At 38.3% G+C, this 10,880-nt stretch overlaps 1 protein-coding gene across 1 annotated transcript in view; it reads right to left on the bottom strand.

Annotated features, from left to right (window-relative positions):
- Nucleotides 1-4,378: 4,378 nt before the first annotated feature.
- Fbxo33 (F-box protein 33) overlaps nt 4,379-10,880 on the bottom strand; it is a 38,919-nt gene continuing 32,417 nt past the window's right edge. Inside the window, exons 4-5 of the mRNA XM_013012232.1 lie at nt 7,645-8,330; nt 4,379-6,413 (exon numbers count right to left, since the gene is read on the bottom strand). Coding sequence (XP_012867686.1) covers nt 6,142-6,413; nt 7,645-8,330 — 958 coding nt within the window. The 3' untranslated portion in view covers nt 4,379-6,141. The remainder of the gene's footprint in view (nt 6,414-7,644; nt 8,331-10,880) is intronic.

The following is a 10,880-nucleotide window of genomic DNA, read 5'->3' as shown; positions in this document are numbered from 1 at the left end:
GTCTTATGAGTAAATTATTTCCTTTTTATTCCAGATGACTTAATTTTGATTATCCACTAATCCACTCTTACCCAAACAACAATGGGGATTTTATATGCATAATCTTGCAGTTGTGGGGGGGAGGGGCATGTATTTTAAACTTCAAAGGCTGCTTCATTATGCCAGGAAATAGATCCCTGTGGTTGTAGACAAATGTGAAAATTTTGTGCTTACATTTTGATTTTAAGACTTGTTTTCTGTTGATAATAATAAAAACAGCTAGTTTTTTTTTTTTATAAATATGGCTTCCATTAAATTCATTCTTTTCCCTATACCAGTAACAAGGAGGTTGAAAACTAAAACTTTTTGTAGGTCTAATTTGATTGTCTTATTTTTTAAAAAGTATCTTCTTCCTTTCAGATAGACATACATGAACCAAGTAACTAATTTACCATAGTTCAAAAAATCAAAATTGATTATATTTCAAAGAAATCCAGATACTGTCTAATGGTGAAATGTGGAATACTGGTCTTCTGGTGCATTTTTATTTCTCTCATTTTCTTCTTGTAAGGTAGTTAGCACTTTCTGTGGGGAAAGATGAGATTTGCTTCAGTGTTTAGTGAGGCAGTGTCATCATCTTGAGTGTCAGACTGTTTTCCAAGTGTTTCAGGTTGCGTTCTAGTATTAATCCTCTGGCACCTTACTGTGATTATAAAGGAAACTCAATGGCATGTAACTGTACACTTGTAGTTGTTTGCTTGGACTTTTTTTTTTTCTTCAGTACCAGAGATTACATATTTTTGGAAGTGGAGCTGTGGGTCAAGTGATAGGGTAGCAGCCAAAGCAAAAAAGGTAAGGGAGAATGCCCTGGGCCCTGAGTTCAAGCCCTAGTTTCAGTGCTTGTGTGTGTACGTGGGCAAATAAACACACACACAAAGGTATATTCTTGCACAGAGCAGAGATGCATTTGTACATGTGACACTCGATTACCAGCATGTTTGCTGTGAACACGGTGTCTCCACTCTTCTTCCCCTACCATGCCCACCTCAGGGAAAGAGCCTGAAAAGAATGGCTCCATATGAAAGGCTTAGATAAAATAAGACATCACACTGATTTTCACTTTGGTCTAAATGTGTTCCTCACAAGTTTTTTTTTTTTTTCTTTTTGGAGGGTTGTGGGGCTTGGGACTCAGCCTGGGTGCTTGCTGTCCCTGAGCTCTTTTTGTTCAAGGCCAGCACTCTACCACTTTGGAGATGGTCTCATGGACTTTTCTGCCCAGAATGGCTTTGAACTGTGATCCTCAGATCTCAGCTTCCTGAGTAGCTGGGATGTAGGGGTGGGGAGACCTGTCATGACCTGAGATAGAAAGGAAGCGAGGAGAAGGTAAGTTAGATGCTAGGAAAAATCCGGAGGAGATTGAGTGCATTGGGCAAGAATATAGAAGGGCAGAGGCTTAATGCAGGTTTAATGGCTTAAATACTTTGGACCTTTAGAATAAATGAACATGTTTAGCTTTGAAGTATATAACCAGATGGAAACATGAAACCTATAGTAAATTTTCACCATTTAGACCTTCCTAGCTCTATTTCCTTAAGTACTCTGTTTTTAAACTATTAAGCTTTTTCAGAAGATAGGCATTTCTTATTTCCTAATTTTATTAAAACTTAGCCATTTGTAATTTTATTGAGATGAAAAATGGCATGTTGATACTTATCTAGATTAGTATTGAACAACTGTAGTATTAACATGTTTAATTTTCCCTTAGAATCTCTTGATTTTTTTTTTTTTCTCCCAGTCCTGGAGCTTGAACTCTGCACCTGGGCACTTTCCTTAAGTTTTTGCTCAAGGCTAGCCTTCTGCTAATGAGCCATAGTGCTTTTTCTGAGTAGTTTATTGGAGAGGTGTCTCAGGGACTTTCCTGCCCAGGCTGACTTCAAACTGTGATCTGTAGATCTCAGCCTTCTGAGTAGCTAGGATTACAGGCATGAGCCACCAGCTTCATTCCATTTTCTTCCCCTCTCCTTTTCAGTGTTATGCTTCCTGTTAGCTGTCTACTTACATTTTCAGGTTCCTAATACCTATGTTATATATAGGCATAAGTATAATGTTTTCTATAGTTGTCCTATAATTGGCCTGAAAGTTGAAAATCAGTAAATAACATATACTAATCATTTAAATAATTATTTATGGTCATACCAAATTAAGCATTAAGTTTCAATTTTTATGAATCACAGTGATATACTTTCTGGGTCAGTCGAAGAGAATGTTCTTGAACATCAAGATAAAATGAACAGTTTTTTCTACTCTACATTCTTCCCACTCACCAATAATGGCTTAAAATAGAGGCACATTTTTTTCTTTGCTTTATTCACAGGCCAGCTGAAGTGAAAGCTAAGGGAATTGCACAACGTTCAGATGTGGCATTGAATGTTATTTTGGCAGCCCTGGGTTCTAGCTGCCTTTCATTGTTCTTTATCTTAAAAATATTTTCATTTAATATTTTTTTATTATTTTATCACATTTATTTTAAAGGGGTTTCAACTCCGAAAGTCAGGTTATGAAGTACAGTGCATCTTGATTAATGCCACCCCCTTCATTTTCCATATCGCAGGGGATGGTGGCTCCCACCTGTAATCCTACCCAAGAGACTGAGATCTGAGGACTGGGTTTCGAAGACAGTCTATACTACTCACAGGGTTAAACTCTGGGGATCCCAGTTCAAAACTAGCCCCAGCAGCAAAGTCCTTGAGACTCCAACCACCAAAAAGAAGTAGAACTGTCACTCAAGTGGTAGAGTGCTAGCTGTTGGCAGAAAAAGCTCAGGGACAATATATATATATTGTGTGTGTGTGTACTGGAGTTTGAACTCTGGGACTCGTGTGTGTGTACTGGGGTTTGAACTCTGGGACTTGTGTGTGTGTGTGTGTACTGGGGTTTGAACTCTGGGACTCATATTTTCCCTTACCTTTACCACTTGGACACAGTTGCACTTCAGTGGGTTTTTTCCCTTATTCATTGTGGTCCCAACTCTTTATATTATGCCAGCATACTGTACAGTATGTGTAGGGCTAGAAGCATCGTTCCAATGGTGGGTGTGTGCTGGTTGCTCACACAGTGTGTTACTCCATTAGCACTGAGTCATGATATTGCTTTCCTGAAGATCCACTATGGATTCATTTATAAACCCAGGCAAGTTAGTTTCTGTATCTTTGTGTCCAGCTAACCATTTTATCCCTCAAAAACCTTACCCTACTGGCTCCTGAACTTTTTTTATTCTGGAGTGGTGGAACAAACAGTCAAGTCATCTTTCTTCATTTTCTTTTTTTTCCCTCTTTTGGCTGTACTGGAGTAAGTGGGCATGCCAGGCAAACACTCCGATTTCTAGCCTGGAAAATAGATTCTGAATTCCATACCATTCAGTAAACTCTGTCAAGGGTGATCTTTTATTTTCATAAGCTATTATGAAGCTCACAGGAGCTGAGAATTTCAGGATAACCCAGTCCAATTCTCACATCAAAGATGAGGAAGCTGAAGTGAAAAGGAGTTTGCGCAGTGTTAGCCAGAATTCAGAAGACATTGAGCTTTAAGTGCTACCCCCGACCTTCATCTGCATGACCTGCATCTATGTGATAGACTGTTCTTCCTATAGTCTAGATAGATTTTAATACATTCAAGTACTTATGTCCAAGAAATAAGGAATCAGTAGCTATACGGACAATTCTTTTTGAATACCCCAGGAAGCAATGCCTAAGCCAATCGGTGAGAATTAGGGAAGGAAAAACAGAAAAGAAGCTGTGTTCTTTGCTGTCAGGAGAGTGGTGTGTCTCAAGAACCAAAAATAGTGATCACATCCAACTAGAGCAATAAAGGGCTTTGTGAAGTTACTACTGGCATATCTAAATATTTGTGCCTATGGTACAGGAATTAAAAAATTGATCAATGATGTGTTCTAAGTGTGCACTACATTGGGATTTTGGACTAACAAAGGCTTTGTCATTAAAGATATTTTTTTTGTTGTTGGTTGTGGGGCTTGAACTCGGACCGGGAGCTGTCCCTCAGCTCTTCAACTCAAAGCAAGCACTCTACCTCTTCAGCTACAGCACCACTTTCGATTTTCTGGTGGTTTATTGGAGATAACAGTCTCACGGCCTTTCCTGCCTGGGCTGGGTTTGAACTGCGATCCTCAGATCTCAGCCTCCTGAATAACTAGGATTACAGGTGTGAGCCACCAGTGCCCGGCAGTCATTACTTTTTAAAAACTAAAAACATCTAAACTATTTTAGCTTTGCTGCACCAAAATGCAGTATCAGCTGACATGATTATACAAAATCAAAGATTATCACAGTTTATTTAATATTCAAGGTTTTCATGCTTCATATACAATAAGCGATTTCAATGGTCACTTTTTAATGCTTTATTCATTGATTAAAAGAATATACATTTAACATAAACCACACAACATCAGTCATCAGGTCAAACATTCAGCTGGTTTCCTTACAGTTTCTGTCAGGAGTTATTTTATCTGATCACATGTACAAGATAAAATCTCCCCACAGCTGGCATCTGCACACACTGTGCCAGTGGATTCACACTACTGATGTACATATAAAACCCGCATGGTATGTGCTCACTGGAGACAAAACAGTGCACACCTGTCAAAAGGTCATTTAATAGAAGATGGTAAAACCATTTGTAAAACATAGAAACTTTTTCCATAAATAGAATCATATCTGGACATCTGTTGCATAAATTGTGTTTCCAAAGCTTACAATAGAGCAGCCAGGTCTCAGCACTGCTGGGCACCTGTGTTGGCTACTTACTTTATTATTGCAGACTGTCCTTTAACATTAAATGCACAACATTCGTACCACTTAAAACTGGGGTCAGGTGGAAGTCTCACAGAGACCACGTCTGTACCGCGGTTGCCCTGAACAGTTAAATTGGCTTTTAAAGCCTCTCAGATATAACAAGGTTTTAAAACATACTTCATGGAATGTTCTTCATGTAGCATAGCAGCTCATACCTGTGATAGAACAAGCTTTCAGTTTTTCCTTCCTTTCCTTTACATTCACTATTCACAGTGAAACAGGTGCATGTTTTTTTTTCTTTTTTCTTGTTTTTTAATTTTTTTTTCAGAGTTCTGAGGTTGCTGACTGAGCCACAGCACAGCTGTGTACCACAGGTCGAAATTCGACCTTAAATATTACAATCTAGCAGTATCTGGCTGGCCAGAGTGGGCCCGCCCCTGCCAGCATGTGGGCACTTCTTCATTTAAAGTCTATTCTTTGGCAGCTGACATGCGTGCTGACAGAGAAAAATCCAGTGACTTGTTGCTAGGGATTTCACGACTAATGTTTGTTTGCAAGCATGTATGTTTACAACTCTGTACTGTGATTTTGTTTATGAGGTTTTGTCCTGGAATATAAGTTCCTTTTTCCTCTACTATGTGAAATCTGGGCTAAAAAGCTAACTTGAAAGTATAATGTGATTGATAAATAAAATTATGTCAGATAGTTTAAAAAATAATCTAACAATTTGAATATTCATGTTTATGTAAATGTATTTTTTAAAAAAAGATTAAGCAATATTCTAACCTAGTACTATATGAAATTCAGAATGGTAATTGGTGATATCAGTTATTACATAGATAATGAAGTTAGACTCTTGGCTTTCTGTCAAAATAACTCATTTGGGATCTTATCTCCCTGTCTATTCCAAATTAAAATTAATGAAATGCTACTGGAATACATAGATACAGTGCATTGCATACAAATCCACCAGGCTATGGATATATATATATATATACGTATAAAAATATTTTGGCTCCTGAGCTCTGAATTCTGACACATAAAGAATAAAAACGTCCAAAAGGCAGAGTAACTCAGTGAAAAACAAAGTTAGCCAGCAACCTCAGACAATCTTCGGTTGTATCCTTAAGGGATGGTAACAATTCCATTAACCGTGAAAGCCCTATACAGTGTCACTTTGAACTTCTTAACCAATACCCGACTATGTTCTTTGATCAAGAAATAGAATATATATAATTCTATAAAGCTAATACTGATTAAACACAGCACAAAGGGATTAAGTCACACTACTGAAAAAAACATAATAGGACCCTACTTGCATATGTAACCACAGGAATTGTACATTAAAAAAAAGTTAAATGTCTTCGCTGAAGTTTTGCATCTCTCTGTAAAAATGACGGTTTGGTTCAGTGAAGACACTGAGTGATTCGATGTCCATGACTGCATGCCAAGGTTGACTGAGGCCCAGGGATACCTGCTCAATGAGGTTATGCACTGGGTCTACATCCTGGTCAGCCAGTTCACCTTGGTCAAAATCAATACTTTCTTCGGTGACTTCAAGCACTCTTAGGTCAGAGCCACGAAGACGAGCAATGGCAATGAGGTTGTGTGCCCACACTGTGTAACCTGAGAAATAAGCAAAAGACAACACTGTCATTTCCTTGCAATGAAATTCTAGTCGGTCCAAACTTCTCAACAAACTTTAAATTTCTATTTCACTATTTTGGTCTTCTTCCTTTTAAAAGTGTTGAAATTGGAAGAGAGGCATGACTGTGTAGTCTGGGGGCTGGGAAAGGCTAGAAGTTTGATACTACCTGCAAGACTACCACTGTAGGCAGTGAACAGTAATCTTGTTCAGATAGTTCATTCATTTTAAATTTCAAGTATGTACATATAAATAAAATTCATAGCTTTGGATAGTGATTTATCACTAGGAACAGATTTTTATTTCATACAAATGTATTTATCAACAACAGCACGCTGACATTTTTCACTTGTGAAAAAAATAACTACGGTGTTTCACACCCCAAAGTTTTGAGATGACAGTATAAACTGGGAAGATAATGGTGAACTGTCCAGAGTGAACAGTCATGGGAACATTCAACATCAACTCCAGAGTAATGAAGTTATGTGAAATCTGGGAAGGAATAAAGGGGAGTGGACAGTTGGAGAGTTTTACCTATACTTCACATCATACAAGCTTACATTAGTTTAAATAATCTGACATTGATTCTTGCTGATAATTGGCCAAAGGATAAGGCAATACCTGAAAAGATACCCCCCTTCCCTCACCAAAAATGTAAAAATGGAATGTAAGAATTGTGGTTTAGAGTCAGCTGGGCAAACAAATTCAAGATATCTTTCTCTTCAAATATACAGCAAAAAGTTAGAAGTGGAGGCATGGCGCAAGTGGTAGAGTTGCTGCTGTGAGCAAAAAAGCCAAACGTGAGACCCTAAATTCAAGCTTCAGTGCCAGTACAAAACCAAAAAAACAAAGAAACATGTACCTAATCAATGGATCATTTGAAAAACATCATGCCAATGAACATATCAAAAGTTAAAGAGTATAAACGATTAGGCTGTGACCATAAAAGAAATTTCATTTTCCCTTCTGTGTTAAGTTTTTAAGAGTTTTTGTGATTTATAGGAAATACATTCACTACAGGTTAGACATGTGTGTTTTCTTAATTTCAAATGTCATTTTTGTGAAATACCACATGTAAAGGAAAAAAATCAGTATGGATGCTGGACTAGGACACGTAGGGTTGAGGTATGTCTTTGCCTTTGTAAATGATATATTCTAGCATAAACTATTTTAGGTGTAATGCCAATATTAAATTATAGTAAAATCACATACCATGAATTGCCAAAAGAGAGAGCTTTGTGCATTTCCATGCTAATAAAACCAAAGGATCTTCATTTCGGTTGTCACTAAGATCTGGAAAGCCAGATGTGTCAATCACATCATTCATTAATATAAAATGAGTAAGGAATTTATCATATTGCCTGGATATAAGATCTACAATAGCCCCTGACACACAGGTGATGTAGCTGTCAAAATGAATCCTCTCTAGTGGTATACTGGGTTTCAGAATCTTTAACATATCTTCACTCTTGATATCAAATGCCATCATATAGACCCGAAAGCTGGGGCTCTTCCGTGACAGGGCTTTCCAGTGCTCATCATTTGGCATGTTGTCCAGAGACTTGTGCATCACAGAAACATTGTGGACCAGGAGAGACAGTCGCTGCAAAGGCACGTGGTTGCTATCAGATAAGACTCTTGCCATCTCAGCTGTAAAGTCACAGAAATCCAGGGCGAGTGAGCGCAGACTCACAAATCGCTCTAGCTCCACTGCAGTGATCAGAGTGCTGTTACCAGGAATGTTGTTGTCCAGTAGACTCAGGTGCTCCATGGTGTGGGCAATAGAATTAGAGAGAGATGACAGGGACGTTGCCGTTACTATTTCCAGCATAAACCCACAGGACAGCCATTTCAGTTGCCTACTATTACTCAGTATTTCTTCAAACAGCTGCTGAATTCTACAAGGAAAACATGCCATAATGATTGCACCAAAACTTAGCTCAAATTTTTTAACACTGACTTTAAAAATAAATGGCATACAATATTCAACCAAGTCATTATTTCTATTAAGCCCACAAATAATACCCTTAAATTCATATTAAAATATAAAGAACAAGACATATGCAACACATTAAATATACAGAAAGGTTTCTTAACCAAAGAAACACTATTACAGTAGAGAAAACTGATATACAACTAACTTACATTACAGCAAAGGCAGGTACAAAAAAATAATAATTTTGGGGCTGGGAATGTGGCTTAGTGGTAGTGTTTGCCTAATATGTATGAAGCCCTGGGTCTGATTCCTGAGTACCACATAAACAGAAAAAGTGGCATTGTAGCTCAAGTCATAGAGTGCTAGCCTTGAGCAAATAAACTCAGGTACAGTGCTAAGCCCTCAGTTCAAGCAGCCCCAGGACTGGCAAAAAAAAAAAAAAAAGTTTTAAATAGCAATAATCTAGCAAGTCACTTGATTTGTCTTAAAGATTATAATGTGAAATGTAATATATAGTAAAGCCACTTTATAATTATTATGTGCTTTTGATCATGTGGTAAAAATAATAAAGATCAAGAGATTTCAAAAACAAAAATTTTATACTCTTGTGTATATACATCTGCTGAGTATTTCCCTCTCCTTAATTTTGTGAAAATATGACTCAAAAAACAAATGATGCGGGCTGGGAAGGTGGCTCAGTGGTAGAGCGCTTGCCTTGCATGCCTGAGGCCCTGGGTTCGATTCCTCAGCACCACATAAGCAAAAAGAAAAAAGCCGGAAGTGGCGCTGTGGCTCAAATGGTAGAGTGCTAGCCTTGAGCTGAAGAGCTGAGGGACAGCGCCCCGGCCTAGAGTTCAGGCCCACGACCGGACCCAAAAAAAAAAATAAAAAAAAGGTGCACTGCACTATTTACCATGGATGAATGGATCAAGAAGATGTGGAACACACACACACACACACACACACACACACACACACACACACACACACACACAATTTAATCTATCTATTAGAAAGAATGATACTACATCATTTGGATAGACCTGGACAAAATTATGTTAAGTGAAGTCAAGCCCAGAGAAAGAAAGGACATGTGTGTTTTTATCATATGTGGAAACTAGAACTAATCTATAAATGCAAATCTGTCTGATGGTTGGGGTTGCCAGCAGACAAGGCCACATATGTATTTTCCTAGCTCAAAAAAGTATAAAGGCTATTGATAAAAACTACCACTTTGAGTCTTTAACTCCCATTTCCTGCATGGGACTTTTTTTTTTCTATTTCTCTCTGTTTTAACTTATTATACTAAAATAGATCTTTACTAAGACATTCTTGTGAGATCCTTCTTTTTTATTGAGACACCTTGAAATTCTTTTCATGTGTGGATCTCAAGTACCTGTGACTTTTGTATGGTCACATGTCAGGGAATCATTTTAAGATAAGTCTTATGTTCAAATACTTCACTTGTAAAGAGCACAAGCCTCTGTATTTTTTGATCTCCAAGATTCAAAGCACATTTCCACCCCTGGGTAAATGAAGGCTATCCTAAGAATCAGAGTGAGGTCAGGATTTTGGTTGTGACTTGGATGCAGAATCATGGAACGAAGTCTACATGATGGGAAGTGTGGGTTGTATTGTAGAAGAAAGTGGAGGGATACATATAGCTGGGAGGTGGGAGATCAGCTGTACAATCAAGTGAAGCGCTGAAACACTTAAGGGTCTAGGCTTTGTCCCACTAGAGAAAATAACTTGGCTTGACTGAGTTTTGTACTTTCAGAGCTCCTACAGATACTTGCCCATGCCCAGGCCTCCACTGGTAGTGTGCCTCTGGTATAAGAAGGCATTCAACCAGACTGCCCTCAAACTTAGAAGCTTGAGGATGTTTCTGATCCTGATGCATCACTCAATCTGCATAAGGAGAACATTAATAGCAGTTAAGTCTGCTAATAATGGGTCACAGTACTGTGAGAACACTAGCAGAAAATGCAGGGCAGGGCTCAGCCTGCAAACAGTTCTTTCTGGTCTAACCTGTTTCATCAATCACCCCTGACCCATACACCAAGAAAACTGAAAATAGAAAAGCTTAGAAAAAAAGGGAAGCATTTACATCCTTTATTGTTTCAGTGAAGGAAGAAATATTACTGGTTTAATTTTTTAAACCTGCTCTGCAGATTGTGATTTTCCTCACCATTCTTTCTTTTTCGTGCGTGCGTGCATGTGAGTGTGTGTGTGTGTGTGTGATCTCTGTTTGAATTGAGGGTGTCATGCTTGCTAGGAAGGCATTCTACAACTAAGCCATACCTCCACCTCTTTTTTGTGCTGGTTATTTTTGAGATAGGATTGCTTCCTACCTGGGCATACAACTGGACTTCAATCCTTCTGTTATAGGCTTTCTGTCATACCTGGGAATGACAGGAGCACACCACCATGTCTAGTTTCTTTCCACTGAGCTGGAGTCTCATGGACTTTCTTGTTTGAACTGGCCTGGTACAAGATCTTTTTTTTTTTTTTT

The sequence above is a fragment of the Dipodomys ordii genome, unplaced genomic scaffold (assembly GCF_000151885.1).
Source record: "Dipodomys ordii isolate 6190 unplaced genomic scaffold, Dord_2.0 Scaffold16, whole genome shotgun sequence".
In the NCBI taxonomy this organism is placed as follows: Eukaryota; Metazoa; Chordata; class Mammalia; order Rodentia; family Heteromyidae; genus Dipodomys; species Dipodomys ordii.
Note: the sequence above shows the minus strand (reverse complement) of the source record. Positions and strands in the feature narration are given on the sequence as shown.